Genomic DNA, 15,444 nt, shown 5'->3' with positions numbered 1-15,444 from the left:
TTTGTTTTTTTTCTAGAAAAAAATTAAAGATAGGGCCATCATATCTTTAAAAGATTTGTAATAATGATAATTTCAAAAAAGGTATATGTTTGTAATTTGTGTGACTATATCAGAGACCAAAATTTCCATTATTTTTAAAGCCCCTTTCGTCTTTTATTTCTAGTAAATCCACAGAAAGTGATTTCCCACTTATCCAATTCATTTAAGGGGGAAGTTCACCCTAATGACATACATGTACTAGTATTTAGTTTTGATATTTAAAAAAAAAGACAAAAATTGGTGAAGGTTTATGAATTTTTAACAGTTTTTAATTTGTGACATCATATGCATTGTATGCATCAACCCAAGTGAGGTGAATGGGTACCTGGCAGAAATTTATTCCTTGAAATGCTGAGCATGTAAAAGTTGCTTGAGCTAAAGCCAGGGTAATAATATCCAAGTCCTTTGGAAGCGCATAGAGACTTTATAATGTGTTATGCACATACAAGAACTGAATATTATGCATGTATACATGTAGGTACATAAATTACATTTTGAAAGACCACCTGCACCTGGTTACAAAGACCAAGTCTCCCTTGGGCCATCTTTATACACAGGTTTCACTGTTGGCAGAGTACACATGTATCAAGTCTGCAGTCAACTCAACCCAAGACAAGGGAATAGTATCTCATGATTATGGTCACATCAAATCATACCTGATAATCTATCATGTAGCCTAGGCCTGTAATGTGCTGTACATTATATAGATCATCCTTCAATACAAGTAGGTTACCCCCTAAATAAGTACCCCTCCCATCACAAAATTGTAAAACTTGGTCTGTGTTGACTGCCTGCATAGTTTACCTTGTGGTATATATATGTACTGAAATGTACATTAATAAAATATGCAGGTATTTGAAAGATGGTCTACATCAATCATAAACATACGTGTACAAATATGCATCATATCAATGGACTGGTTTTACAAGACAATTGGCAAGATGTATGTTTGAACTATGAATTTATGAAGTTTGAACAGTATATTATTTGCTACTATAATCCCCTCTGTCTATCTAAATGTATATCTTTGCATCCAATGAATCTTATTTTAAATTCTTGATACGAGCAAATATATCAGTTGCATTCATGTATACAATGTCTCTGAAGTTATGAACCGGAATAGGGGACGTACTGTATTAACAAATAGATTTCCATTATCATTGATGAGCATGTAAAGAGTTCATGTAAATCTAGTTGTTACCTGTAGTACTACATATAGTTACAAAATAGAGAAGAGAAAGTTATGATTATCAATGAACTGTACATGGACATGTGAACCTTATTTTAAATACTAAAAATAAAGAAGAGAGCAGTTTACATATAGAATAACAGAAAATCTAGATTTAATAAAATAGTAAATAACCAACACATGCTGTATTAAAAAATATACTTAGATACTTTTTAAAAGTAATTTATGAGATGTGTTTCATCTACACTGTAAATACTTCTTCACTTCTGAAAGCACATTATGTTTTGTTGTTGTCATATGTGTTGTTGTTTTTTTTTTCTTCAAAATTTTGTATAGAATTTTTAATACAATATTTACACACTTCAAATGAGGTACAAAGGAGTTTTCAGCAATTAATTCAAATTTCTGATCCTCAGTTGCTTCATTCAGATAAAGAAGCAACTTTAATACTCACTGTCTGTCTGTATAGTCATGTTTATATTTCACATATTACAGACAAGTAGACTGATAAAATATGCTTGTTCATTGTCAGTCAAGTTGACTGTTCAAGATTGAAAGACTTCCAGCTGTTCAGTTTGATATCAAGCTGGGCATGATACAATCTTAGCTTCAAGGCAAATTCTACTTCAATTCTCAAAATGAACTGGAAACTACTTAAATCTGATTTAATTGATTTTATGACACACTCATCATAGTGCAATTTACTACATACTGTACAAGAAGAGCTCATTTTAGAAACTTAAAAAAAAGTTAATCTAAACAATAGATTTAAATACAATGACTATCATCAGGTATGAGTTACATGTACATCAATACATTTTTTCACTTTTGTTTTACAAAAGATACAAATGGTGGAACAATCGCAGATATTTTACTTGCGAGGTGACAGGATTTTTTCTCTCTCAATTACATGTAACAACAATGGAAGCTCACTTTTTGATACTTTTATGAAAGCAATATCTGGATATTAGGATCGTAAGCAGAATTTTGCAGGGGATAGACTGAGAAAGAAATTTTTTTAATGAAATTGTAAAATGAGGGAGCAAAGCAATCAAACATATCACACAAGGGCACTTTAAATCATTAATATTGAAAATGATGAATACTCTGCACAAGTTTGACTAATAGACATGTATTAAGGGGAATCCATCCTTGGTCATAAAATGTTGTGTTGGGAAGGAGAAAAATAAATTAAACAGAATGGTGAAAGTTTGAAAGAAATCCGACAAGCAATAAGAAAGACAGTTATAGCTGCATTAAAATTGAGATCACTAATATTATGTAAATTTCAAATTGGCAACTGGGTAAGTAAATTAAGACAAGGGGCAAGGACAACTTTCCCATAGGCCATGTAATCTATTTTCAGGGATTTGTGGTTTTCTCCTATAGTACATGTACTCATTCCCCTGGGGCAGTAATCTAAATATAACCCAGGTAGTATATTGTTTTATGTCCTCATGAAAGAAAAATATAATTTGAAATAAAACTTGTGGGAAAAATGACATTTTAGCCATAATATGTATTGGAGTACATGGAAGAGTACGGTAGTCCTTGCCTTAGGTCTCACAGGCCTAATTCATTCCCCATAGACTCATGTGTTAAATTGGCACTTTAAAAAATTCATAAAAAATAAGGATGAAATTCGGTGGTCGAATGTTTACTACCAGTGGATAGGATTTATATCTGGCAATCCATATCTGACCAGAAAAGGGTCCCTCGACCGGCTCATTTTAAAAATAAATTGGCGTGTTTGAAGACACCGTCGGGTGGAGCAGATTCATCACCTCAAACAGCAAAATAGCCCTAATCCTTCCGCCAGTCAAAATATAGTCCAAAATTGGTGATATTTCTTCCCAATTTGGGAAAAAGAAGTTCAGTAATTACCAAAAATAGAATCAGTTTTAGATGGACAATCACATGCATACACTTTGTCAATCAGCCATATCAAAATAAAAAAAATAGCAATGGGTTGGCTCGAATGAATATCTAGGGCCTGCCACTAGTGATTAGGCCCGTGAGACCTGTATTATATGGCACATGAAGGTTTCTTTTTAATTTACCTTCCTGGCTTTTCTTTAACATCTGTACACTCACTTTATCACAAAGAAATGCATGAAATATACAGATGTGTTATGTAATGACCATTTCTAATGTTACTCCTAATGTCTAGTGCCCTATGGATTTACACACATCCTACATGCCTATATGTAGCTCAACAATGGATGCAATGTAGGGCCCAAATCCTATAATGCAAATTGTAGATATGAATAGTGTGCATATGTGGATTCAAGATCTGCCCACAATATAAATACCAGATTCACATGAGTTAAATGAGATAATAAAAAGAAATGAGAATCAACATACAAGCACACTATACATTCACATCTTCCTATGACAATTAAGGGCCCAAGCCAGGGTGTAAGAGAGAGAGACACACAGGAGAGAGGGGATTAGATGGCTTGTATTCTAAATGGATGGGGCTAGTCTGGCTAGAAGTCAGTTAAAGTTGAACAAGATAGCATTAGAACTCATTATCAGCCCCCCCCCAATAACTATGCTTTTCTCAACCCCCCCCCCCCCCCTTCCCTCTTGAATCCACCACTCTTCAGCCAAATTCTAAAGTTTTCTCTTCTCATTCCCTTCCCCATGAACCCATTTCACAAGTGCAATTGATGCAAGGCCTAATCTAATGTGTACTATATCTTGTGATGGGTGCTATACACGATTTACAGCTAGCAGCGCTCGTCGGTATACGAAAACACACGACAACATGCAAGCAACCCCAGTCCCAGACCCAGTGACACGCACAGCGGCTACACAGCCTAGCCTAGGTACACAAACACAGAGTTACTAATAACAACTTGTTACCTGTTATACCCCCTATGTAGCCTTGTATATAGCCATGAAGTTCAGTTTTTGGACCTCTTGATGATTGAAACATGTATACTAGTGAAATCACCTGCTACTGAAGAGTTGGGCAGGTATTTAGTACTAGGGAATTCCCCATGTAATAGGCTATGGTCAAGGTACTTACAGGTCTCACAGGCCTAATTCATTCCCCATAGACTCATGTGTTAAATTGGCACTTTAAAAAATTCATAAAAAATAAGGATGAAATTCGGTGGTCGAATGTTTACTACCAGTGGATAGGATTTATATCTGGCAATCCATATCTGACCAGAAAAGGGTCCCTCGACCGGCTCATTTTAAAAATAAATTGGCGTGTTTGAAGACACCGTCGGGTGGAGCAGATTCATCACCTCAAACAGCAAAATAGCCCTAATCCTTCCGCCAGTCAAAATATAGTCCAAAATTGGTGATATTTCTTCCCAATTTGGGAAAAAGAAGTTCAGTAATTACCAAAAATAGAATCAGTTTTAGATGGACAATCACATGCATACACTTTGTCAATCAGCCATATCAAAATAAAAAAAATAGCAATGGGTTGGCTCGAATGAATATCTAGGGCCTGCCACTAGTGATTAGGCCCGTGAGACCTGTAGGTCTCACAGGCCTAATTCATTCCCCATAGACTCATGTGTTAAATTGGCACTTTAAAAAATTCATAAAAAATAAGGATGAAATTCGGTGGTCGAATGTTTACTACCAGTGGATAGGATTTATATCTGGCAATCCATATCTGACCAGAAAAGGGTCCCTCGACCGGCTCATTTTAAAAATAAATTGGCGTGTTTGAAGACACCGTCGGGTGGAGCAGATTCATCACCTCAAACAGCAAAATAGCCCTAATCCTTCCGCCAGTCAAAATATAGTCCAAAATTGGTGATATTTCTTCCCAATTTGGGAAAAAGAAGTTCAGTAATTACCAAAAATAGAATCAGTTTTAGATGGACAATCACATGCATACACTTTGTCAATCAGCCATATCAAAATAAAAAAAATAGCAATGGGTTGGCTCGAATGAATATCTAGGGCCTGCCACTAGTGATTAGGCCCGTGAGACCCGTACATCACTATGACATCCCATATGTGGCCAATTTGAAGTCTCCATGGGTATAGTGATTACCAATATTTACAACTTTTAAAAATTCATAACTTTCTTGTTGTTTGTCCAATATTATTCAAACTTTCACCTATCAGCTTGTCTGATTTTTCTTTTTCTTATAAAAACAATTTTTTATTTGGGTTGGATTCCCCTTTAATTTCAGCAAAAAAGGTGTAAGTTTCATAGGTTTAGGGAGTAAAAGTGAGGAAGGCAAATGCTTCTCCCCTAGTACAGCCACACTTGCATAAAACAAGCAAACTGGGTTCCAAAAGAAAATTATCAAACTTCACGAAGGAACTGCACAAATTCCACTCAGTCAAAATTTAAAAAAATTACACAGGTTAGCTTCAATACTTTTTACAAAGCACATGTCAATAATTAAGAGATTGGTTCAATCACATAGTGGCTATAGTTCAGACTATCCCCCACTTGCCGGGACATCACATGACCCCCACCCCTACTGCAACACACACCCACACCATTCATTTCTGGGCTGGGCAACTGCCTCTCCTCTCAACTACTACCAGTGGGCCTGGGTTCAGATTAAAATAGGATAAACTACATACACCAGTACAAGAACTAGATTTCAAAAGTATAATATACAAATATTTTAGTATAGCGGGAACAATTTGTCTGAGGTTGGATTGGCATTTTTCCTTGAGGGGTGAAGCCCCGAGGGAAAGTGGAAATCTTGCCAGTACAACAGAGGATGGATAATTCCCTCTGCACTTTTGAAATAAAGGCCTGGTATATTTGTTTTATCTTATATTTTGTAATTTGGAACAATACATGTCGATCTTGACAATCTATTTCTTTAACACGTAGTTCATCTTTTTTTAGCCTGAACCAAAATACAGATAACACGTTGCACTGACTGATCTTCTCTCCTGAAGCCACGCGCTCAGCAGAACGCGCATTTGTGCCTGCGCCATCCCTTCATGGGACTTGCCCGGTAGAGTCACTTCGCTGACCGATGCACCCAATAGATCATGATCTGGGATGTCAATGATGGAATTGTGCACTATTCCATCACTGAGGTCGCAAAATATTAAATTTTCTTCAGTGGGCGTTTCATTTTCAACATCTTCACAAATTAGTGAGAATATGTTTGGTAATGCACATGATGCTATTTAGACAAATCAGCATACAGGATTTGGGTTATATATAGGGAATTATTCATCCTTGGTTGTACATGTACTGGCAAAATGACTATTTTTTAATGAATAGTAATGCCAGTTCAACCTCAGAAAATAATTCCGGCTAAACCAATTACTTACTCAAAGCCTGAAATATTTGTATACTGTTTTCATTCTGTGACTGGTCTCATGAAAAATCATCATTCAGAGAAGTAGGCCAATATTGTAGATAACACATCAGGGGCCCGTTGCAGAAAGAGATGCAATCAAACGCAACTCTAAAAAATCATGCGCAACTTGATTTTCAACCAATCAACAGCGCGCATTTTGGACTTGCGATTGATTCTTTGACTTGCGTTTAAACGCAACTCTTTCTGCAACGGAGCCCAATTCAACCAATCAACAGCGCGCATTTTGGACTTGCGATTGATTCTTTGACTTGCGTTTAAACGCAACTCTTTCTGCAACGGACCCCAGGAGCCACTAGACCATAGGACCATTTATGCATGTTCAACCCCCCCTATTTGTTACACGTAGTCATAGCATACATTACATGTAAATGCATAGAATAACCTTCTACATTGGATGAGTGGCTATTAACCAAAGTATACCCACCTCCTGACCACAGTCTTCTTTGGTGCCAAAAACAGTTCATCGTTGTCTGAGGAATTTGAATCTGAATCTAATCGCAAGAGCTCATGACCCTCCTTCGAGCGCTTGCTTTTCCCGTTCTTCTTTCCGTTAGCCATAGTGAGGAGTGCATCCAACTCCTTGCGTTTTTTCATTCTTTTTGTCCCCCTCGCAGAAGAATTTTTTGGTCTCCGCTGTGGCTCCAGATTTGATCCTTTTTCTTCCTCTCACTGGGGCATCGAAGGTGTAGGCTGGTCCATTCAGGAGCTACTCAAAATTATGCTACAGGTAAAGATAGAAATAAAAGAAAGGATTCTCATTTCTCAATAAAAGATTGAGAGGTAGATCTTGAGCATAATCCCTGTTGTGGTTGCAAACATGAAATGGAATATAAACAGTAGCAATAATGACGACTGAACATTTTCCATGTATACATGGATAAAAACTCTGCACTGCATAATTCATGCATAAAATGAATACAAAATTTTGTGATTGATTAACAAAGCTTGTGTCACAATATTTTATGACTCTCTTCATTTAAAGTCTCACACAACTCTCTGGACCAAAGGTTCAAAAGTTGTAATAATGTGCGTGACAGATCTAAATTGATCAAAGATGTGATGCAACATTAATGTATTAAAACTCAATGACAATTTTGTTTTAATTCGCTCAATTGAAATTTATGATTTGATTATATTCACAGACGATTTCCGAATTGAAAAATTGAAATAAAAAAACAAACACAAGGGAGATACATTTAAAAAAATAACAAGTGGAACGCCTCTGGCAGTCTTGCCTGCATTAGGCGATTCAATTAGCAGTAGTGCTGACTTTGTAAACAGCAATTGAATAATTATTCACAAAAGAAAACAGGCACAATCCCTAGCTCCGTGATAAGTAAGCACACGTTACTTGTTACTTGTTAGTGAATGATTTTTACTTTCGAGGAGCCTCCTGGCATGCCTGGGCTTACGTTTAGAACCCAATGTCATGTGACATGATGTAGAGTGATCAGCAGAGGCACACGGCCAATATGGGAGACTCTCTCCAATTTGGAAAACAATCTAAAAATATGGGACTTGCTTTGCAAAAGGACAAAAGAAACAAGAAATAAAAAAATAAGACGGCAATTAACCCGTTGATATTCATCTACCCCTCATTTCCTCCTCTTCAAAACCACTCTGCCACTTTAAGACAATTTCCTTGATGATAAATGAATATTCTTGATATTAAGAATCATCAAAATCAATAAAAATCACATTAAAAATACTATTTAACTGTCTAATTACTCCTCGCAATCCGAGTTCCCTTCTCGTCCAATTTCCCATAGGAGGGGACTTGGACAACAAGGAGTAACTATTCAGGGGGACACGGAAGCAGGGGGGGCTGGGGGGCTTCAGCCCCCCCCCCCACTTTTTAAAAAACCGTGTACAAAAACGTAAAAATGACCACATGATTGTGATTTTTTGCATGGCAGGGTTCCCACAGAAATTTGAAAACAGAATTCCATTACTTTTCCATGACTTTTCCATGGAGGTACAGTGCCAGTCGTACGTCTTTAGCACCTGTTTGCAGCCAGAGAGCTTTATATAATGTATCGTTCTCTGGTCGGACGGGTACACGGGTGTTAGAGAGGTGTGACTGGTACTGTGCAAGTAGGTTGCACAATTGCATTGTTCTATTTCTCTCTGACTTCTCTTCTTTTCTTATCTTCTATTTTTTCTCTTCTATCCCCTATGATCTCATTCTCCCCCTTTCCTTCTCTCTCTTTTCTTCTCGTACAGTTGTGCAATACATATTTTAACAGTTATGATTGTTTGTCAAATGTATTATTTATGCCATTGTTTATTGTATTCATGTTTGTAACTTTATGCCCAAAATCAAATTTTGTGTATTTTTATGCATGCATGACAATAAATTATCTTGAATCTTGAACCACTACCAACAAAACAGAATGTATGCAGACTACATGACTGTAGACCACATAACATTGACAAGCTCTGGAGGCAAGGGACGCCACAGCCTTTCAGCTTTCCACTGGAAACTATGTCCCAGGAGTTCTGTAGAATTTGGGATGTAACAAAACTGGGAAAAATGGAAATTATGAACACCGATTATAATAGCAGAGTATGATAATTAAGTATGACAGAACTTTGCGAGACACGACAAAACGGAAAGCTGCCATATTAGAACCATGAGGTAAATGCAATTCCATGACTTTTCCATGACTTTTCACAAATTTTCCAAATTCCTTGACTTTCCAGGACCACAAATTTTTCCATGATTTTCCGTGACCGTGGGAACCCTGCATGGTCAGCCCCCCACTTTGAAAACAGTTCCACGGCCCCTGCTATTAGTCCTGATCCAAGTCCCCTCTCCTAAAAATACATCTACCTCTCATTTCCCTCCTCTTCAAAACAACTCTGCTACTTTTGAAAAGCTTCCTATAGATGATAAATGAATATTTTTTATAAGAATCATTAAAATCAAGAAAATCACATTAAAATCACTATTTAACCCTATCTAGGCCGGGGTATTTTGGGAGTTCCTATGGCCGGGGGGGGCCTCCCAGGCCCCCCTAAGATCTCGGTTGTCGACTGCGCGATCGCGCCAAAAATTGGCACGCGGGTCGCCTGGGACATAATCTACAAGATCGTATAGTAATTTATTTCATGCGAATTGTTATTAAGTGATTAAGCTAATTTATGCGTAATTAGTATGCAAAATCATACTTTTTCCTCTAACTCCCTAAATAAAGCTCCAAATGTACTAATTTTTGGTATAGAAACTCTTTGTGGTTTCTTTAGCAAGTGTACATGAAAAAAATTGTGATATCAAATCGTTTTCTTATGTATTATATTGTTTTTTTGCAATTTCTTTTGTATTTCTTTGTTTTTGGACCCTTTGTTTTTCATTGTTTTTTTCAATGAAATTTGTTGGGGACTCTTCTGTGATCATAAAAAGCATAAAATGAATACATGTACATTTAGACAAGCAAAACTAAAAATAATCATACATTTATGAATTTTGGTTGAAAACACAATTTGCATTGACTTTGTACAAGAAATCACGTTTTTGAGCAATTTTCGGTCTGACATGCACTTACATAATGTTGCGTAACTTTGGAACCACATACCCAGGTGACGCAAAATTGGTCTAAAAAAGTGCGCAAGACTTGAAAGTAAAAAGTCAGTGAGCGGCGTGGTCAAAAAATTTCGCACGGCGAAAATATCGCGCGATTTGTTGAGGGGGGGGCCTCCGAGGACCCCCCCCCCGGCCTAGATAGGGTTAAAGGTCAAGTCCTCCCCAGAAAAAAATGTTGATTTGAATAATTTATAGAGAAAATTCAAACTAGCATAACGCTGAAAATTTCATCGAAATCGGATGTACAAAAGAAAGTTTGACATTTCAAAGTTTAGCTTATATTTCACAAAACAGCAATATGCACAATTCAGTAACATGCAAATGAGACAGTCAATATCAATGTCCTTCACTCACTTTTTATTTTGTTTTTTATTGTTTGAATAACACAATACATGTATTTCATTTTTTACATTTTTGATGAAAGGGCAAACTTTACTAGACCACATGTAGTATTAAACAATGCTAATTCAACATGGTCAGGGAGGAATTCATTGTTTCACTTGCCAATGAGGAGAAGTTAGAATATATCATATTTCATGTAATAAATACAAAAGAAATAGTCAGTGCATGATGTCATCAGTCTCTTCATTTGCATACCGACCAGGATGTGCATAGAACTGTATTGTGAAAATTATAAGCAAGATTTTAGAACATAACTTTCTCATTTTACATCCGATTTTGATGAAATTTTCAGTGTTATGCTTGTTGGAATTTTCTCTTTTACTTCAAATAAATTTTTTGTTAGGGTGGACTTTCCTTTAACTGTCTAATTACTCTTTGTGATCTGAGTCCCTTTCCCGTGTTGAGACTGCCAAATTCCCATTGTCGGATAACCAGTAATAGCATATTCCTCGTTATCCGAGGACTCCCCTCCTATGGGAAATTGGAAGTCTCAATACGGGAAGGGGACTCGTAAGACTCACGAGGAGTTATTAGACAGTTAAATAGTCTGTTAAGTGTGATCAAGTTTGCTTTATTTAGTGTTTTTGATCATTGTTTCATCAGCTTGGAAGAACATACAGGAGAGAAAAGAAAAAAGATTACCATTTTTTTTCATTTGAAAAAGTGAGTCAGTTGAGTTGTGTCAATAGGAAAAGGTGTGGTGAAAGTCCCAGTTCATATAAAGGCTCCTAGTGAGTAAAAAATAATTAACTAACGTATGCTTACCCTCCACGTAGCCAGGGATTCCACTGCATCCATCTGCGTGTACAAATACTAAAATTTATTACGTGATACCAATTACTTATAATTTACGTAATAAATGTTAGTATTTGTGAAATAATAATTTTTATCTATGAATTGTTCGTCAAAACGGCATTGCTAGCCGAAAGTACGTCATAAATAAGCAGTTCAAGGGTCGACGCTATTGTACTTCCATTGTTTACATGTGGATCGAGGGGTCTACGCGGCATCAGTTAGGTAAGAAACCTTTTTTTACATTTTTATCTAACATTTTTTAAAACCTTCCCACGCATTAGGCGTAGGAAAGTGTAAAAATCAATAAAATTCACAAACTTTACGTGATTTTTTCTCGAAAAATGGATTTCCCTATCCATCTTTGTTTGGCAATTCTCTTATGCGTCTATGGGATGTCAAGACGTCAATGATGAAGAAGTATATGTCAGTATTTTAAAAGTCCTAATCATTGCGTCCTCAAGACTAGGTAAGTATAGGGGTGTTGCCTAATAAAGTGGGCTACATGTACCCCACTCCCCCCCTACCTTGGGCGAAGTTCGTGCAGGCTCCACTCCACTTCACTACCGCTACACTAAGCTACCCTAACTTTGGGATGTTGAACTCGATCGTGGGATCAAAAAAAGGTTTATGGTAAAAATCAAAGAAAAAAATATAACGAGAAAGAAAACTAGCTTAATTTTCTTACTCTTCACTCTCTAAGAGTTTGGGAAAATATTCCACTGATTCTTGGAATATTTTCCCAAACTCTTATGTTAGAATATTTCTGGGAAAGACTTCAATATGTCCCCTCCACTAATTTTTAAAAATACTTCTACAAAATCCCCTTCTGTCTTTATCTTTTTTCTTCTTTTTTTTCTTCTTACTCCCAGTGGGAACTTGTATTCGAACCTCTCGCTGCAGAACGAAGCATCTCCAGTCTGTCGCCTTACTCACTGAGCTAGCAGAAATTGCTGAAAGCCATGGGTTTCATAACGGTTATCATTGTGTGTGTGTGTATTTGAGTTTTGTCAGACGTGTATCAATCAGATATGATTATTTACGTTTGGGACCGATCTTTAATGTCACCATCCGAAAGACGTGACCAGGGCTCGAACCTCGAACCTCTGCATCAATTTGTAACTTCCCCACAGCTTGGATTACAGGCGCACGCCACAACGCCCAGTTGTGGCCCAGTTGTGGTTGTAATATCAACCGATATTACGACTAGTCTACTCTCCAAGAGTATTGGGTATTTATTTTTCTGACTAAATAAACCGATGCCATAGGGAATTACACACACTCGAATTTTAGACGGAATAATGCCATATTTTGGTATGTATCCGACTTTTCCTTCTTAAATCTTTTAGATATGTTAGATAATTCTTGATAAACCTTCTCCATATCTTTTTTTCAATTTTAGTGGAGGGGACATATGGAAGTCTTGCCTATTTCTGGTATTTTCTGAGCCGTCCAATTATAATATAAATATTTATGCTGTTTGGCCTGCGACCGATCGCATGCAATGTTTTGAAATCGGCCGTGAATAATACATGTGAGGAATTAGATACTGGCCCAAAATCACCAATTTTGAGGATAACTGCAGGATGAACACGGAGTCGGAGTGAAATAATTAAGGGTGAAGAGTAAGACCACTCATTCAATGAACAAGGTCTTGTTTAAGCTTGTAACCGATTTTGCAATCGGCAACCGATTCCATTCGATTTCACCACAATCGGCGATCACTTGCCGATCTTCGATCATGCCCCTTGAAGGAAAAAATCGAAAATAAAAAATCGGCGTAGATCTAGTTACAGTGCGTGATTGTTCAGAACATATTTCAAGATTGTTTTTGAGGTGCTAGCTATTTAGAGGTCGCATTATTCAGGGAGAAAGACGCGGTATTATCTCTGACGATGTTTAAGAGGATAGATATCTTCTCTTCCAACTCATGGTGATAGCGGATGCCGCCGTGAACTTTTAAAGATCGTGATAATGACGGAGCTCATTGCGCTACTCTCTTACATCGTTTATGATCATATAAATCTTCTCTTCAACCTCATGGTGATAGCGGACCCCGCCGTGAACTTTTAAAAGTCGTACTATCGACGGAGCTCATTGCGTTACTCTCTTACATCGTTTAGGATGATATACATTCTATTTTCAACCTCGTGGTGATAGCGGACGTCGCCGTGAACTTTTAAAAGTCGTACTATCGACGGAGCTCATTGCGTTACTCTCTTACATCGTTTAGGATGATATACAGTCTATTTTCAACCTCGTGGTGATAGCAGACGCCGCCGTGAACTTTGAAAGGTCGTATTACCGACGGAGCTCACTGCGCTACCATCTTACCCTCTTTGTGATGCTAGACATCTTCTCTTCAACCTCGTGGTGATAGCGGACCCTGCCGTGAACTTTTAAAGATCGTGATAATGACGGAGCTCATTGCGCTTTTCTCTTACATCGTTTATGATCATATAAATCTTCTCTTCAACCTCGTGGTGATAGCAGACCCCGCCGTGAACTTTGAAAGGTCGTATTACCGACGGAGCTCATTGCGTTACTCTCTTACATCGTTTAGGGTGATATACATTCTATTTTCAACCTCGTGGTGATAGCGGACGCCGCCGTGACAACTATCAGCGCTGACAGTTGTCGCGTGACAATATTGATGAAACACCCCCCTGGTTCAGTGGTTGAAGCGGGACATTTTTAGCACTTGATTTTGCCGCCCTCTATAAGCGTCACGTAACTAGGTTGCATTAACAATGGATCCAAGATGGCGAAGACAACAAATGTGAGTAGGAAACTCTCTTCTACTTTTATTTCTTCATCCCATTTCTGCGATTTTTGTTCCCTTTCATTACCAAACAAACCAAACCTTCCTAACCGATATTTATACCCATGTACAGAAGTGTTAACGTCAGATTCAAATTATAAGGCGCTGTTTGGTGCATTTGTATAGTTGCATTTTCCTTTCCGACGTGCGGCCCTGTACGGGCAAGTGCCTGGCGTTAGGGGGTAAAAGGTACGAATAGTACTATGATTTTTACCCCAGAACGCCTCCTGGCTAAGTGTAGCGGTAGTGAAGTGGAGATTGCACGAACTTCGCCTGAGGTACCCCCCCCCCCCACTCAAAAAAAAAAAAAAAAAAAAAACAGGCAGCGGGACGCCGATTTCGATATGTGGGACCACCTATGATTTGTAGTACGCAAGTAGATCTACATCTCTGTCGGAATTCCCTCATATCCTCATACATCGCAATCGTATCATTACATAAGTAACGCAAATATTGCACAAAATAAACCCGAAATCATATTAGCATCCATTTCTACTTACAATCTAATTTACAGTTGTAAATCCTTCTTTGACATCTGGAAATTCCTTCACATCATCACACGAAGACAAGTTTATTCCCAATTAATCCTTGCGATTCGGATATCCTACCCGTACCGTACCCGGCAGATCAGACGGATCGGGAGTATTATTGAACCGACAAAACAAACTGCGGTCACTGATGACATCATCAGATCCGGAATATTAGGCTGAAGTTTTTTTTTACGTGTCAAGCAACTGTTAAAATTAGTATTTCACGTAATTACATTTTTTATCAGATTTATATCAATATATCAAAAGCGTAGATTTTTATGGTCATGAAAGAATGATTTGGTAATTGTCCAATGGCCCATGGGAGAGAGAAGTCAAGCTCAAATTAAGGGCTCATATCAGTTTTATGAAGAAGGGTTTTGCATTATTGGCTCAGATGAAGCAGATGGTCAATAATATAATTACTCTGGTAAATGTTTGTGGACAACTTGTCAGCAGTCATGACCCTCATGAAACGGTGCCCTGATCGTGAAATTGCAACAAGGGGATGGGGGGGGGCCTCCTGGGCTCAGTAGTGAAAAGGGCGCATGCAGGGTGATCAGCATGGGTGAGGGAGAAAAAAGGTAGTATATGACCTGAACTGAATTCTGTCAAGTCATCGCTATCACCACATCATTGTCAGATATTCAAACTGATTTTTTCTTTGCCCAACCAGAAACTTAACCCACTAGAGTTGTCTGGAATAATGCAAATACCGGGTACCGGGTAGACATCAAAAGGAAACCTAACTTAAATGC

General features: G+C 37.7%; 1 protein-coding gene across 1 annotated transcript in view; it reads right to left on the bottom strand.

Annotated features, from left to right (window-relative positions):
• LOC121423475 (EF-hand calcium-binding domain-containing protein 14-like) overlaps positions 1–14,763 on the bottom strand; it is a 37,576-nt gene extending 22,813 nt beyond the window's left edge. The window contains exons 1-2 of the mRNA XM_041618822.1: positions 14,660–14,763; positions 6,986–7,282 (exon numbers count right to left, since the gene is read on the bottom strand). Of these exons, the coding sequence (XP_041474756.1) occupies positions 6,986–7,155 (170 nt within the window). The 5' untranslated portion in view covers positions 7,156–7,282; positions 14,660–14,763. The remainder of the gene's footprint in view (positions 1–6,985; positions 7,283–14,659) is intronic.
• Positions 14,764–15,444: the final 681 nt, after the last annotated feature.

The sequence above is a fragment of the Lytechinus variegatus genome, chromosome 11 (genome assembly GCF_018143015.1).
Source record: "Lytechinus variegatus isolate NC3 chromosome 11, Lvar_3.0, whole genome shotgun sequence".
NCBI lineage: Eukaryota > Metazoa > Echinodermata > Echinoidea > Temnopleuroida > Toxopneustidae > Lytechinus > Lytechinus variegatus.
The sequence above is the reverse complement of the archived record's forward strand: the minus strand, read 5'-3'. Positions and strand labels throughout refer to the sequence as shown.